Source organism: Phoxinus phoxinus (genome assembly GCF_949152265.1).
Source record: "Phoxinus phoxinus genome assembly, chromosome: 9".
NCBI classification, from domain to species: domain Eukaryota; kingdom Metazoa; phylum Chordata; class Actinopteri; order Cypriniformes; family Leuciscidae; genus Phoxinus; species Phoxinus phoxinus.
This window is the reverse complement of record NC_136884.1, coordinates 12,878,504-12,894,835: the sequence shown is the minus strand read 5'-3', so window position 1 is coordinate 12,894,835 and position 16,332 is coordinate 12,878,504. Positions and strand designations below refer to the sequence as shown.

Below are 16,332 nucleotides of genomic sequence, written 5' to 3'. Positions count from 1 at the left end.
AACGGCGGATTTGCCAGGCGCACGCAACTTACATAAAGGTGATTTCGGTCTTCAGAATTCCGTTTCCTGGTTCTTGATGGACAACCCACTTTGTCAGATGTCCTTATATACCTATGTGTCTTGCCACTATTGATCAAACAGGTTTGATCCGTCATTACTACAATGAGCCTGAATAATTTGGGTACATTTGTAAGCTAGATTTATGCCTATTTTTTCACATCTTCATGGACACAATGATTTCCCTCGTGTGGTAATATTTTTCCTTATAATTATGTATGGTTTTCAAAAATATGAACTGCTGCGTCTGTGTAGATGAGAGAAGAAAATGTATGCGCGTTGTGCACACGCTACATTATGGCCAAGCATGCGCCCTTAAAATAGGATCTGAATAACGCGCCTCTGACTTAAGACTAGGTTTTTCCTGGTCTGTGGCGGGATTGTTTTCTCAAACTGCAAAACAGCACCAGGGAACGTTTGCGCCGGAACACGCCTCCTCTTTTCGCTGAACCGCCCCGAGAGCGTAAGTTCCCTAATTTACCGATGTGCGTCTGTGGAGGGAAAAGTCCGCTGTGTGCCGGGTGCAAAATAGGAATGATACATGCGTCGGCGTACAAAGTAATTTGCGCTGGGTGTAAGATAGGGCCCAGAAGTTTAAATCAATGCAGACTTAAAAACTAACACACAGGCACGTGCAGAGGGGGGGGCTTTGGGTGCTCGAGCCCCTGCCCTTTTTCAAAATTAATCAAAAGTGCCCTTCTCAAACAAATATCATTGATAATATTGTGGTCAATAAAACAAAATGCATTTGCTTATAATTTACATGACAATGTGCACAAGACTAAAGTAGCCTAAATTCACGTTTATTTTTACGTTTCTGTCAGTCTGAGGTGTCGTTGCTATAACGCGTTGCTATGGGTCGCGTCACTTGCGTCAAGTTGTGCGTGTCTTGCTTCGGTCTTGACTGACGGTCTCCATTTTCGAGGGTCTAAAACTCCGGAGTAGTGTGTGGGCGGCAGGCATAACCGTAGCAAAAGTTATGCGTTTTAAAATGAAAATGTATTAGTGTACACGTAGGTATCCCACACAGTCTGCTTGGGAACCGATGCTCTCGAGCGTCTTTCAGTCAGTATGGCTCGACGGCAGAAAAAAAAAAAAAGCTTTTTTTTTATTATTATTATTTTTTATAATAAAAGGTTGTGTCGATTCAATTAAAAATCCACATAACACATATTTTAAAATATTACTTAATTCGCTGAAGCCTGTTTGTCATGCATAATACACCGACCAATCGTCATCTGGCACAAGAAGTTCAAATATCATTGGACGGTCATTTATAAATAAATCATTTGAAAATTACATGGACAGACGAAATTACATTGAAGTGATCTGAATCTCCGTCGTTGACCTAATGGATGTTAATTGACTACAAACCAGCACCAAAAGTAGCATTAATGGTAAGTATAGTATTCAAGTCACTTGAATTTAGTCTATATTGATACACCGTTTACCATTATGAAACTATCATAGTTTGTTAAATGAAGCCCATGCCTACTGCAGGCCTATTATGTGAAGTGTAGGCTGCCTGACAACAACACGCGAAATGGTGACTTTATTAGTTTAACATTTTTGAACACACACATTACTATTTTTTTTTAAAGTCCCTTATGCGCTTTAAGCCTGCATTTATTTGATCAAAAATACAGATTTTTTTTTTTCTATTTTAATATACTTTAAAAAATATAATTTATTTCTGTGATGCAAAGCACATATATATTTATATATATGCCCTTTTTAATATTTGAGCCCCTGCCCCTGAGGAACTCTCTGCACGTCCCTGCTAACACATATAATTAGAATATAGCAATTTTATTGTAATTTTAAAGTGTTTTTTTGTCCTTTTTGGCCCTTTTCATTGTATACTTAATTTAGTAAATAAATCATACAGGTTTGGAATGACATGAGGGTGAGTGCATGCTACAGGATGTAATTTATAGTTAAAAATCAATAAGTTGGTTGCTCTCATAGTTTGATTTTTTTTAGCTCAGAAATCAAATTCAGTGATGCTGATGTAACTGTTTTGGATTGAGTTGTAAATAAAGGGATTAACCTGCACTTTGTGCAGCTCATGGCTCTTCTGCTCTCTCTCATCTGCTTTGATAAGTATGAGATGATGAAGGTGATGAAGCTCATCTCTACGCCGATAGGACTCTCTAATCAAATCCTGTTCCTGCTCCACATACTCTTGAACCAGCTGGACCTTCAGCCCTGCCATAGATTGCTACACAAACACAAACACACACATATTAAAGTCCCCGTGAACCGGAAGTTGCAAACGACTTACTTTTCTGTTGTGACGTATTTCCAAGTGAAACTTTATTAGCGCTCCTCCTATCCATCTCTGCTCATAGCAGACTAACAGTTTGAGGGGAGTGATTAAGCATTTTCAACCCAAGCCGTCAAACTGAAATCATCAGAAAAGGAACGCCATTCCAGAAAAGTAACTTTTCAGATTTTGGTTAAAAATTACCACGGCAAACTATTTTTTTTCTGTGTATTAAATTGCACGGATTAATTGTTCACCACAAGACTAGTAATATGCGCTAACAAAGTAAATTGGGTCAATTTTGATTTCATGTCGACTTTAAACATACAAATGTGATACTGAATCTTCCCAAACAGTTCATAGATAAAGTAAACTTCAAGCCACTTATAATGTGCATGGTATACCTTGCTAATCAAACTGCGTTTTAGGTTTTCCACTTCCTTTTCCAGATCTTTTCTTTTCTGCAACAAGCTGTCACCTTCTGGGACTGTGTCTCTCTGCACAAAATAAATAACATATATGAAATAATGAATTGATATGTCCATAAATATAGGCAAAGTATAGGTCCTGTAACTGGTCACTGCTACTTAAGTTTTTCAAAGATCACCTTTGTCACTTCACTACATTTAAACTGTGATAAAATAAATGTGAAAAGAAAAAGTATTAATTAATACTTAATTATTAATACAATTATAATGTATTAATAACACTAATAATAATTAATACAATTAATATTAGCTCATTAAAGCTGCATCCACTTAGAATACAGGTTGTTACTTCCCAAAAGTTTCATATCTACGATAAAAAAGTCATTTTTGGGGGCTTTTCCCATTTTATTGAAAAAGACAGGAAATTATGGGGAAGCGTGATGTCTGTGCACAAGTGCTGCAATAAACACCAGGCCACGTCTATGACACAATGACAATCTTTAAAATCCAAAGGAACTAATAGTTCCTGTTATCATAAAATGACCTTGATTCATCAGTCTTTCCGTACATAACGTGAGAACGAAATGATTCCACAGCAGTTCTGAAATGCAGGACATTACAAAATATTTGCGTTTGCAGTAACTGTTGTAAATGTTGCAAAATCTGCAAACCCTGGAAAATCCTCTTCCAGTATGATGTTTGATAATTTATATTATTTCTTTATTTTTTATTAGGATTGAGTGTGGGTGACAATATTGTATCTAGATGTGGGCTTCTAGATATATATCTACGTATAAGAAACTAGATTTTGTTTTGGTTCACCTGAGCCTGGGTCCTCTCATGCTGCTGTTGAGTGTCAGCGAGAGAGTCTCTGGCCTGTTTCAGCTGCAGTTCATTCCTCTTCAGGACTTGCATAAGTTTGTCTTTCAGCCGTGTATTTTGGGCCAGTTTATCACGTAGAGACTTGCACTCAGCAACAATCTGTTCCATGTTGATGTCCAGCAGACCCCTGTAGTCCAAAACAATAAAAAAAAAAAAATATTATAATGGCTATAGACGTTTACCCAACTATGATGACTTCCGCTTGTAATGTGAAAAGGGTAATTACATAAGGGGCTTTCGCACCGGGTATTTCTAGGAACCAGGGTGGTTCGCAGAGAACTAATGGTTCCCTTAGGAACGTTTTACTGGTTGCACTCGCACCGCCAGCAGGAACTCTGAATTGACATAAGCCGTGCTTGTTGTTGTGACCTTTATTTTGATGATGCGGTGGAAGGGAACTTTATTTTGATGGTGCTGAGGACGCCAGAGTCTGAACTCACAGAGCTCGCATTCTCTGTGTTTATTAGTTTACGATCTGTCTAACAGACCTGTCTAATACGTTATTAGATAGAACTGTTATACATAATAAAGTAGACAGTATATGAAAAGGCATTAGCGTTGCCGTGTGGTTGATGTCCAGTGTTGCTGGCTGAACAGAAATACATGATCATGTTTCGCTTGGTCCCCTCAAAGTTGCATTGGATTTTCCCCTCAGCGTAAAGGTTAAGAGGCCCATCTATTACTGTTTTCCATGTTCGTAGAGTTAGTTTCTGGAGTAAATACATAGGCTCTAATCTGTGTGTTTACCACATCCTTTTTAAAAATGTCGTGTGCTGGTGTTTTTTATGTGCGTTCGGCCAATCAGCGTACACCAACGTCACTGGAATATATATAGTTTCTATAGTGCTGGGTTAGACCCTACTCTGATGTAGGAATTAAATTAGTTCCTGAGAAATTAGTGTGAGAAACGGTGTGAGATTATGACCTTTGATCCATGAAGATGGCCTCTTTTTCCTTGGTCATCTGCAGTTCATTGAGAAGTCTATCTTGTCTGTTCTCTGCAGCCACCAGCTGAGCCTTGTGGCCTACCAGCTCTCGTACCACCTCCCTTTGGACCTCCTTCACGTTCTCGCACTTTGCCTTCATCTTCTGCTGATTCTCTATATGCTCCATACGATGTTGCTCAATTATTGCTACCTGCTTCTCCAGCTCCCTATGACACACAAATAGATACAGTGCAGATTAGTCAGTCAAATAGAACCAGTGCTTTGCGTAACTTGACTATAACAAGCCACATACGATTTCTTGTGGGTGACCCTGTCGATCTCCTTTCCCAGCTGAACAGGTATGAGAAGCACCTGAGCCAGCTCAGCCTGGTAAAAGACATTTTTAACATGTGAAATCCCCATCCTAAATACTCTAGCCTACAGTAGTCATTAACAGGTCTTGCTTACCTCATTGCTCTCAACACGATCTTTTAAATCCTCCAGCTCATTTTGTTCCATCTTTATATGTTTCTGTTGAGTCTCCAAGCTCTCAGTTAAAGTCCACACTTCCTGTCTAAGATGAACCAGCTCTTTCCTTACCTCCTCACAACTGTTCTTCAGGTCCATGTACCTATTTTCTAGCTCCTGAGTGAAAACATACACAGACATATATATGATTTTGAAACAAATGAAACACAATAAAGAAGCTGATACAGCTGCTCCATATATTTTACAATATTCAACTTCATTACAACTTTGATTAGGATTATTATGATGACAATGATTATATGACTGATTTATAGATATGGAATTTAGTTAAGTATAAAAATATATAATATACAATATAAACAGAATGTTTTTGTGTGATTTTCAACATGAACTTTCTTGAATTTTAGATGAAGTAGATGGATTTTACTAATCATTTGTTTTGTGTTGTTAAGTATTTGATCTCCCTAGTGAGCCAGCATGAAATGTCTGGAAAACATGCATGGCCCAACGATACTTACAGCCCGATTAGGTTGGTCTTGGTATTCTTTCTCAAGACAGAGCTTCTCCTCTTCGAGACTAAAAAGGAGAAATACAATTCTGTGAAACAAACTTTATGCATTTTATAGAAATCAGGATGTGAAGCAATTCGTGCAAAAAGGAACTCAAATACGTGAGATATAAATGTGGCTTTGAGAAACACAATATTTATATATACACGGTAAGCACAACGAATATTTCACAATTATATATTTGTGGCTAGGGATTGCAAATTTTAAATTAAGCTGTGCAAAAACTTGAAGCCACATGAACAAATATTCTAGCTGAGCATAAGCACAGCTGTCAGTGTGAGCTGGACTGTACCATCAAAAACAGAGATTACAGTGTGCAAAAGTATGCTGTGCAAGGTGAATCCATGTCAGTTTGGCTAAAGATGAAGGGTCCGCTCAGGACATAGCCACATGTGCAGAAACTACATCTGGCTGTAATATGCCTGTTGTATGAATGCTTATAACTAACCAATTGATACAGTATGCATACAATATATCTCTAGTACAATAGTTTGAAATAAATGCTGTTTTTTAAAAATCGTAATCATGTGAGAATCACTTTAGACTTGATTAATGTCAGCTGAAAATTCGGCTTTGCCATCACAGGAATAAATGACATTTTAAAATATATTAAAATAATTGCAATAATATTTCACAATATTATTGTTATACAGTATTTAATGTATTTTTGATCAAATAAATGAGACAAAAAAGCGGTACTGTACTGTACTGAACATTAAATACAGCAGAAACACTTCCCAAGTCTGGTGAAAACCACCAGCTACATCAAAAGAATTCCAGATAGTTTTAAGTAAGGTCTAAATTATACCCAATATCATGACATAAACTTTTTTTTTTACATGTATTTAAATCTTATAAATGTTTATTTTAATCCATAATTTTCCCCCACTGCTGGTTTGACTTTGATTGTGATTAACACAATCAGTTAATTTACCATTTGTGCTTTTTGTCAGTAACAAATATTTTATTTTTTAGGGATGTTTTAATTAGCTAATATTAGGGCTGTCAAAAGATTAATCGCGATTAATCGCATCCAAAATAAAAGTTTGTGTTTACATAATATATGTGTGTGTACTGTGTATAATTATTTATATATATATAAAAACACACACAATCATGTATATATTTAAGAAAAAATTGGTTATATTTATATATACAATATTTATATATAATATAAATTATATAAATGTATATACAGTATATAAATGCAATTATTCCTTAAATATATACATGAATGTGTGTGTATTTATACATAATAATTATACACAGTACACACATATATATTATGTAAACACAAACTTTTATTTTGGATGTGATTAATCACGATTAATCTTTTGACAGCCCTAGTTAATATATAATGTAATGTTAGCACAGTTTTGGTATTAGGCTTTGGTATCCCCTCACCTTAAAAATATTTTATGAAGTAGCTTCTGACATATTTCAAAGTTATACACATATGCTTTTTGCACAAGTCACTTAGAAAAATGTCAGCAAACGCTGTCTAGCAGCAGTGTGGGCCGTTACTCAGCATACAGTACAGTGTTATTTCCATGCTGCCTTTTGGAGGCGAGACTACATTTCTGGACAGAGGGAGACAAGTCAAGATAAAGTGGCTTGGAGTCAATGCCTTTTGGTTTGCAAGGAGACTAAATGCACTATGCACAGAGCAAGTCTTCAATAATACATATACATATCTTCTTTCTGCATGTTTTACATTTACGAGCCACACAACTTGATGTGGTCCTGCAGAGTATCTTACCACTCCAACTGGAACTGTATCTGATACTCTCTTTCTTCATCCTCCTTCAGCTGGTTGTAGTACTGCAGAAGTGTCTGTTTCAGTCTGCTGGCCTCTGTGTCCGGTCCTTCAGGAAACAGCTCGGCCTTCTCTAACTCCTGCCTCTGCTGTTCCAGCTTGGTGCGTAAGGCCTTCGCCTCAGACAGCAGATGCATTTCTGATTCCTGAGAACTTCTCATAGTTTCATGCAAGAGGTTGAAACTGGCCCTAAGACGAGCCACTTTCTCCCCACTGACTTTTCCCATGGAGAACAGCTGAAGACAAAGAAGAAAAAGAACTATCAATGATCCAACAGCCGAATAAACATTAGCCTAAATGTATTTAAAAGCTAAACAGGTTAATGGGGATTTGCTGGGACTTACATTTGAACTCCAGCATGGAAAGCTAGGATCTAAGCTTTGAGTGTTGTTTATCTGACCACTGAAGTAGACGTTTTCTATATAAGCATCTCTGATTATCAAAAGAAAGTCTGAATGTGTTTTTTTCTTCTTTATAGTGGAGACAAACAAACTAAACATGAGGTTGGAGAGCTCATTCTCAAGATATGCTGTAAATATCTTCCAGATTTGAAAATGTTATGCTTGCTGTTCAGGGCTTGAATCCATCTAATGTTGAAAGTCTTTCATAAATAATATTAACTGCTATGAAGTTTAATTTCACTTACAGACAATACGCAAATGAAAAACAGGCTCTGTGAGATGCACTGACTGTTAAATATGTTTGCACTGTCTTAAGATGCAGTCACAATTTCAAAATTTTGTCAAAATTTCATGGACAAAAAAGGCCCATTGTCTATTGTCAATAATGTAGCGATGCATGAAGCACATTTCACACAGCTCACTTTCAAACCAAGCAGTGTGGAAATCTTTAATTTTCACAATCAAAGACTTTTGTCATAATGTTACAAAAATTAAATTCGCTAGAAAGTTGACATTTACTGGACATTTATCTTAAAAAGCAGCGTGTGCTTTATCAGTTCCTATAGCACTTCTATTCTGAGACTTCCTGCACCAAGCCAAGGCAGGAGTCTAAAGTTGGTTACTGTGAAGTTTATGGGAAATCATGAGGAACACATGTGTAGGACCAGCTTTGAAGTGAGACACTGGAGAACATTTTACAATAGGCAGTTTGGATAACATTTCTCTGAGCTGATTTAGCAGGGAAAAACAAAAGAACAGACTTTAATTTCTGCAGAAAATTGCAGCGCCAATTCAATGGAGAAATAAAGAAAAACCTGTGCAGCTATTTCTGGCAGACGGCTGATCACATCTGCACACGATTAAATAAATACTACAGTTTCTTTATTACAACAAAGTCCAAAACAAAGCTTGTTTGTATTACAGCCAATACTACAGTAAAATGTAGTTTTGTGACAACACATGATCCTATGCCAATAAAAACACATTTGCGATACGTAATGTAAACGCATGACAGCGATAAATGAATGATGACAGACAATTGCAGAACACCACAACATTTACAGGAATAAATAGAAAGAAATATGACTGTTTCGTTTTAAAATGAATAGTTCACTCAAAAGTTTACATTCTGTCATTATTTATTTAAACCTCTTTGGCTTTCTTTCTTTCTCTTTCTTTTAGCAAAAACATTCTTCAAAAGTCTGAAGAATAACTGAAAAAATTGTTGAAACATTCTTGTTTTCTTTTCCACAGAAGAAAGAAAGTCAGGTTAGGAACAACATGAGGGTGACTAAATAATGACAGGATGTACATTTTTGAGTGAAATCTGATTCTGACTCAATGAAAAACATTATAAATTGCCTTCACATCACTGACTAAATTGCTCATCTGTTTTTTTAGTCTCACTGAATCTTTCATTAAAGTCAAGGTTAAAATAAAGAAAAATATATCATGAGTCATAGTGCTGTTTTAAGAGAAAGGGTGAGAGGTCCTTTATCCACCAAATTCTTCCTGCGTTGATGTTGACTGAGCAATTATGCAATGCACTGCTGCCCCACCCACACTTTCTCTCTCTCGCTCTCTCTCTCTCCTCTGATATTAATGGCAAAGCTGTTGCACTTTGACGCAGTTCTCTTCTATCCTCTCTCTCAGTTTGGATCACTGTTTTTGAGACCATGAAACTGGTGTACGTGTGCTGTTCTCTGCTGATAACGGTCTGGCAGGAGGTTGAGGCTTCTGGTAGTGGCCCTTCTGGGGTTCTAGACAGGGTGTCTGCAAGTTCCAGCTGCCCCCAGTTGAGACTGAAACCAGCTGGGCAGTGTGAAGATGAGGAGGAGTGCCCATACCAGATTCAAATACCACCGCTGACCATACAGCTTCCCAAACAATTCCGACTACTGGAGAAGACCATGAAGGAGCTGCAAAGCTTGAAGGAGACAGTAAACAGGTTGAAGAGCTCCTGTCTGGAGTGCAGCTCGCAGCGAGTGGACCTCAACTTGCAAAAGGACAGTGGAGACCCTCCAACAAACAGCGCAGAGGAGAGTCGAGGGGATACCAGCAAGAGAGTCTACCAGAACGGGAACGACAATAGCATTAATGTACAACAAATGCAGGTGAAGATGAACCGCATGTCTAGCAGCCTGAAGAACGCACGTGTGCAGATTAACTCCCTTCAGGGACGTCTCGAGGAACTTAACCTCCTCAATCTGCAAAATGTGGAGGATATAGTGGACAGAAAAGTTGAGAACATCACCGGGATGGTCAACAAAATTAGCAGCACCTGCACCGCAAATTGTCCAGGTCAACAACAACTTCAAAGTAAGTTAAATAAGACAAAAAAGAAGATAATTTTTGCAGTCATAATACTATAATATAATACATATTATAATACTATGTTTTATTTTACATATTTTTTAGTGCTGTCAAATAAATTCATCGTGATTAATCGTATCTAACATAAAACTTTTATATATGTGCATATAATGTGTGTGTGTGTGTGTGTGTGCGTGCGTGTGCGTGCGTGCGTGCGCGTGTGTGTGTGTATAAATATATATAGGAATATAGGTAACACTTTACAATAAGGTTCATTAGTTAACTACGTTAGTTAACATGAACTAATAATGAACTGCACATATACAGCATTTATTAATCTCTGTTCATGTTAATTTCAACATTTACTAATACTTTATAAAAATCTTGTGCACATTAGTTCATGCACTGTGAACTAACATGAACAAACAATGAACAGCTCTATTTCTATTAACTAACGTTAACAAAGATTAACAAATACAGTAACAAATGTACTGTGCATGGTTAGTTAATGTTAGTTAATACATTAACTAATGAACCTTATTGTAAAGTGTTACCGGAATATATATATATTGTACATATAAAAAATATACACCCATATATTAACTTTTATGTTAGATGCTATTAATCGATTTGACAACTAATATTTTTATATTATTGTATACATTTGTATTAGATTTTTAAAAAATATACCTACTACCATTCATTATTACTCCAGTCTTAATCATTATATGCTGGTTTGTTGCTAAAAAAAATTGTATTATCAATGTTGAAAACAGTTGCTTATTAAGTGCTATTAAGTGCTGCTTAATATTTTTGTGGAAATTGTGAGGAAAGTGTGAGGAAAGTAGGATTCTTTGATGAAAATAAAAAAGTGCAAAAGAACAGCATTTATTTGAAATAGAAATGGCGTTCACTTTTTTAGGACATGCAGAACTGAGGTAAACTAGAGAATCATTAAGACCATTTACAAAGAAGTACCTCAAGCTGCCGCCTCAAACAGAGGCTATCGCATTGAAGTTTCTTCTGTTTAATATTAAGCAAGCTGCCTGCCAGGAGAGAGGCTTCTGCAGGAACAGTTTTGCAAATCCTCACTGAAATCTTCTATCTCTGATTTCACAAACATCAAAAATGAAAACTTGCTGCAGGAATCAACCCTGGCCACAGAATCACATGATGATGAAATAAATCTAATAAACCCCACTGAACCAAATTATAGATTCTTGGGTCATCTGTTCTACACAATTTTATCAAGCATCAAGAGAAACATAAAAACTTTTTTTTTTTTTTTTTTTTTATATATATTTTATAAAGCTTTATATTTTAAACAGGGGTATCCAATCCTGCTCCTGGAGGGCCACTGTCCTGGAAAGTTTAACTCCAAGCAATTAAACACACCTGACCCAGCTAATCAAGGTCTTACTAGGCATACTAGAAGCTTCCAGGCAGGTGTGTTGAGGAAAGTTGGAACTAAACTCTGCAGGACAGCAGTCCTCAAGGAGCAGATATGGAAACCCCTATTTTAAAATAAATAATCTTAAGTATCTGATGCATGTCAAATTATGAAGCATGCTTAAAAATCTCTCTCTACACAGACCTCTCAAAATTCACTGCGAGAGACTGCTCTGACATCAGCGTGCTGGGGCAGAGGACAAACGGCGTGTACCAGATGACGCCTGACCCCAGAAACGACAGCTTTCCAGTGTATTGTGAGATGGAGTCATTCGGTAGTGGGTGGACTGTCTTGCAGCGTCGAATCAATGGCAGTGTGAGTTTCAACCGCACCTGGGCTGACTACAAGAATGGCTTTGGTAACCCTAAAGGCGAGTTCTGGCTTGGAAATGATAAAATCCACTTGCTCACCAAAACCAAGGACATGATCCTCCGTATTGAGCTCGAAGACTTTGAGGGCACACGTGGGTATGCCAAGTACGAACAGTTCTATGTGGCGAATGAGTTCCTCCGTTATCGGTTGTCTGTAAGTGGGTACTCGGGGACTGCTGGAAACGCTCTGCAATTTAGCAAACACTTCAACCATGATCAGAAGTTCTTCACTACGCCGGACAGAGACAACGACATGTACCCCTCGGGGAACTGTGGGGCGTACTACGGATCGGGCTGGTGGTTTGATGCCTGCATGTCAGCAAACCTCAATGGCAAATACTACAAAGCAAAGTACAAAGGGAAGAGGGATGGGATCTTCTGGGGCTCGTGGCACAACCTGACTTCTGAGTACTATCCAACAAACTACAGACAAACTTTTAAAAATGTCAAAATGATGATAAGGCCAAAGAATTATGCACCCTAAGCCAAATTGTGTATAATTAAAGAATTATTTTGGGGGTGCTGTTCCTTAAGAGTAACTGTTAAATAACCTCATACATCAAAAGTCCTCAGATATTAAAATAACTGCATTAAAACATTTTTTTGTTTTTAAAAAACATTTCTGTATTTCAAATATTACAAGACATATAGGAATACAATCCAGCTTCTACTCTAAATACCAGGACTTTGATTTATGGTTGTGTGTGTGTGTGTGTGTGTGTGTGTGTGTGTGTGTGTGTGTGCGTGTGTGTGTGTGTGTGTGTGTGTGCGTGTGTGTGTGTGTGTGTGTGTGTGCGTGTGTGTGTGTGTGTGTGTGTGTGTGCTACTGCCATCTTGTGTTTAATTAGTTTACTACACCAAAGCCTTTATAGACTCCTGATAAGCTTCGTTTTTCTTTTGGTGGGAGTCATGGGACATATTGAGCATTTATATTACAGCCATCCGTGATTTTCTGATGGTTTTAGGGAGAGGGAGAGCATTTATGTAACAAAAATCTATGTCTATGCCCTTTAATGCAAAATAAGTAATGCATTACTCCATTTTCCTGTATGACTTTTTAAAAATATAAATGCATACATCTACTGAAAATTACCATTAAAAAAAAAAGTTTTGTATAGATGGCCTGACAGCAAAAACAGACATGGACTAAAAGGCTCGTATGTTTGTTAAAAAGAAACTGTGACATTGAAGGAGGAAATGTACAGTATTTATTTTCAAAGCATGGGATGATTTATTTTAAAGAATATTTTAAGTATCGCTGTGTGACTAGGCAGACCTTTATGAATGTTTTTTGTTGTGTATTCTTAAGAGAATGAAATGAATAAATTTAGTTTTTTTAAATAATTATTAGCCTACTTTTTTCAGAAACTTTGTATATTGGAGAATTTATATCAAACATCTCAAATTGTGCTTTTAAAGTTACATTCATATTTTTTATGAAACAAATAAAACCATAATCTAAACATTGAGAGTTGAATACTGTGGTTGATTCAAAGCTTTCTCACAGTCACCCGTCATCATCAATGCTAGCCTAAACCATTTTTACAAACGTTATTGCAGGTAAGAGCAGTGAAATATATGTAGATAAGATTCGAAGAGTTTACTGTATAGCTAAACTATGTTCCAAAAATATATATATTGGTGACTGAGTTTCATAATTTAATATTAATCTCAATGTTCAATGTATATAAGGCACAAACATATTTTGATGACAGTACAGCTTCTATTAAAAAGTAACATCAATTATATTAGTCTTATGGTATTTTACCAGTTTTGTGAATTTTAAGGAACGAAACAAACAGATGAGCAACACAAATCATTATTTTGGTCTAATAATGTATAGCTTCTTCTTTTCTTTTTGTCATTATGTAGGCAAGCAAGTCCCATTTCATTCTCCCACATGAAGATTTCCCAAAATGGACTTACTGGTATCACCTGCTTTCATTCAAAGAAATATGTCTTGGGGGTGAAAAACCTTTTATTGCAATGTAAAAGACTGATGAATATAATACATGTGTTAGTTCCTTGTGTCAATAACAGAACTTTTTGCATTGATCACCACTGATAATACAACAATACAACACATGTATTATTATTATTTCAAAGAGCTTCTACCTGTTCCAGGCACTGCAGGGCTGGATTTGATGATATGACAGCAGGTTGTTCATGATGTGAATCTGCCTCTGGAGCTATTGCAGAGATGGGTGTGAAGCCTTCGTCGTCGTCGTCCTCCTCCTCCTCCTCCTCCTCCTCCTCCTCCTCCTCTGGAGTAGAGTTCCGCCCCTCTGCATGACTCATGAGCTACACACACACACACACACACACACACACACACACACACACACGCATTTACTTTTAAAATAATATTTTAAGCAGCTAAAACAATTCATGAATTATTTCCCACTCCTTTACAAACAATTAAGTTCGACTCTTAAATCTTAACCTATGCATCTGCCTGATTTGGAGCACGTTTGTGGCAGGTTTCGCTGCAGGTGTAGACAATTAACAATCAACCTCTCTTCTAATTCGACTCGTGCATTTGAGGGGGGAAAAACCTTTTAAATCGATTCATGTTACAATTTCACAATAACAGACTACAGTCACAATGGATCAACATAACGCAGAACCAGAGGACGTCACACAAAGTCATTCAAGTAACTTAACGTTAAGTTATTAATAGTTTCAATTGTATTTGAGTAACGTTAAGGTAATAGTAAGCGGGTAACATTACACCATTAACGTTAACTGTGTGTGGTCGGTTTCAAACTCTCCTGACCGCTTTAAAAACGGCTTTTAATACGTGACAGTTTAATGTTAAATGCTAAACTTAATGTTTAATTAAGACTTGTTTATTTGGATTCAAACCCTGCCGTGTTGTGGTAGTCAATCATTTTATCTCTTGCGAATCTATTTTTAAAACTTACCTCAGTGTTTGTTAATTTGCCGTGGAGTCTTTAAATCTCTGCACTGTTTAGGTGCGCGCGACAAGGTCTCTATAGCAACTGCTCCAGCCTGTGCGCCCGTGCAGTGCCACATGGAGCGCATGAGAATTGAACTGATTTAGCTTTACAATGGTTACTCCTCCTTGGTAAACCTTTTTGACAGTTTCTTTATTTATTGCAGATACGACATCGGATAAGAGGCGCGTGGATGTATTTAAACGTAGAAAGCCGTTAATGTTCTCGCCGAAGCGCCAGTACGTTTTGGCCGTTATCTCCCCTCTGCAAAAACACGACAGCCGTGAAACTGGTAAGGAATAAGGATGCTTTTGTATAAAATAAAGATGTGTTGAGATTAAAAAAATATACCAAATAGGCCTAACTAAAATCTAAGTTTAATATGAAGAGAACACGTTGAAGCCCTTGAAGTGTGCACTCTTTGGATCAGAATTGTACACTTGCATATTTCTGCAGTGTAGTATGCATACTACTAGTAATAACTAGTACTACTACTAGTAATGCAACTAATAACCTTCATTTTCCAAAATGTGCAGCAGCAGACTACACAGAATACAATTTCCTTCAATCCAGTACACTTGCGAAGAATGAAAAAGTTACATTTGTTTTTCATCTGATTGAACTGCCAGTGCAAGATTAGCTGACCATGTTTGAAATGTTTAATAGTGCATAATATCAGCTAAATTTAGCTGAATACAGTAGGTAGTATGTACCGCAGTATTCACCTCAGTTTGAGCATCCTGACTGCACTGGCCTGGTGCTATCAAAAGGGTGCACTCAAGTGCACCATTTGTGACAAGGCTTATAATGTCCGATTCACTTGTGACATGACCAGTCTTTTGACATGACCAGTCTTTGCAGATGGTAGCTCTTCTGAAACGTCTTCACCTGCTCCTTCAAACAACACATTAGAAGAAATCACCTTTGAAATCCCAAGGTACAAAGGTGAAATTCACTTTCAACAATGTTTCGGTCATGTTTTTATAAATAGATTTTTTTCTTTTTTTTACCTGATCTGCAGGCGTAGACGTGCGAGACGGAGGAGCTTGACTTGTTTTCAGCCTTTCTCTTTTGATGAGCGTGATTCTTGGATGAGAGTCGAACGTGAGAGGAGATTGCGAGAGATGCGCCAGATGCAAGAACAGCTATGGGTGAGTGTTGTCCTCTGAAAAACCTGTTATTCTGAAGACACTATAACTTGGGCTATCTAATTTGTGTAAATCAATAATTTTGACTTGTTTTCCAGAGTTCAAATTTTAAAGCTAATCCAGTGAGAAGATACAAACCTCTTATTCAGCCCAAGGACCGTTCAAGACCTGTTTAAACAGTCTAAATAACGTTTAACAGCTTTAAGTTTTTGTCTTGTCATTTTTAAATGTTTTAATAAAAATAAACTTTTTGTACTGA

The 16,332-nt window shown here is 37.1% G+C and overlaps 3 protein-coding genes across 7 annotated transcripts in view; 2 read left to right on the top strand and 1 right to left on the bottom strand.

Moving 5' to 3' along the window:
• ccdc146 (coiled-coil domain containing 146) overlaps positions 1–15,041 on the bottom strand; it is a 23,175-nt gene extending 8,134 nt beyond the window's left edge. The window contains exons 1-11 of one of the 4 annotated variants that reach the window (XM_079623459.1): positions 14,893–15,022; positions 14,084–14,269; positions 7,377–7,669; positions 5,567–5,624; positions 5,160–5,204; positions 5,028–5,090; positions 4,873–4,946; positions 4,559–4,786; positions 3,574–3,760; positions 2,728–2,820; positions 2,108–2,278 (exon numbers count right to left, since the gene is read on the bottom strand). In XM_079623459.1, coding sequence (XP_079479585.1) covers positions 2,108–2,278; positions 2,728–2,820; positions 3,574–3,760; positions 4,559–4,786; positions 4,873–4,946; positions 5,028–5,090; positions 5,160–5,204; positions 5,567–5,624; positions 7,377–7,669; positions 14,084–14,266 — 1,395 coding nt within the window. In that variant the 5' untranslated portion in view covers positions 14,267–14,269; positions 14,893–15,022. Of the gene's footprint in view, positions 1–2,107; positions 2,279–2,727; positions 2,821–3,573; positions 3,761–4,558; positions 4,787–4,872; positions 4,947–5,027; positions 5,205–5,566; positions 5,625–7,376; positions 7,670–14,083; positions 14,376–14,411; positions 14,447–14,892 lie in introns of those variants that run through there. The other 3 variants (XM_079623456.1, XM_079623457.1, XM_079623458.1) reach the window with 3 other exon arrangements.
• On the top strand, positions 9,435–13,437 carry fgl2a (fibrinogen-like 2a). The gene is made up of 2 exons (XM_079624237.1): positions 9,435–10,153; positions 11,740–13,437. Exons 1-2 carry the CDS (start codon positions 9,511–9,513, stop codon positions 12,450–12,452), a joined length of 1,356 nt encoding a protein of 451 aa, XP_079480363.1. The 5' UTR covers positions 9,435–9,510; the 3' UTR covers positions 12,453–13,437.
• sinup (siaz-interacting nuclear protein) lies at positions 14,284–16,332 on the top strand. 2 transcript variants are annotated; one of them, XM_079623463.1, is made up of 5 exons: positions 14,284–14,622; positions 15,092–15,217; positions 15,787–15,862; positions 15,947–16,076; positions 16,172–16,332. In XM_079623463.1, exons 1-5 carry the CDS (start codon positions 14,574–14,576, stop codon positions 16,247–16,249), a joined length of 459 nt encoding a protein of 152 aa, XP_079479589.1. In that variant the 5' UTR covers positions 14,284–14,573; the 3' UTR covers positions 16,250–16,332. The 2 variants fall into 2 exon arrangements, with proteins under 2 accessions (XP_079479589.1, XP_079479588.1); XM_079623462.1 differs by having other exon boundaries at positions 14,441–14,622; positions 15,778–15,862.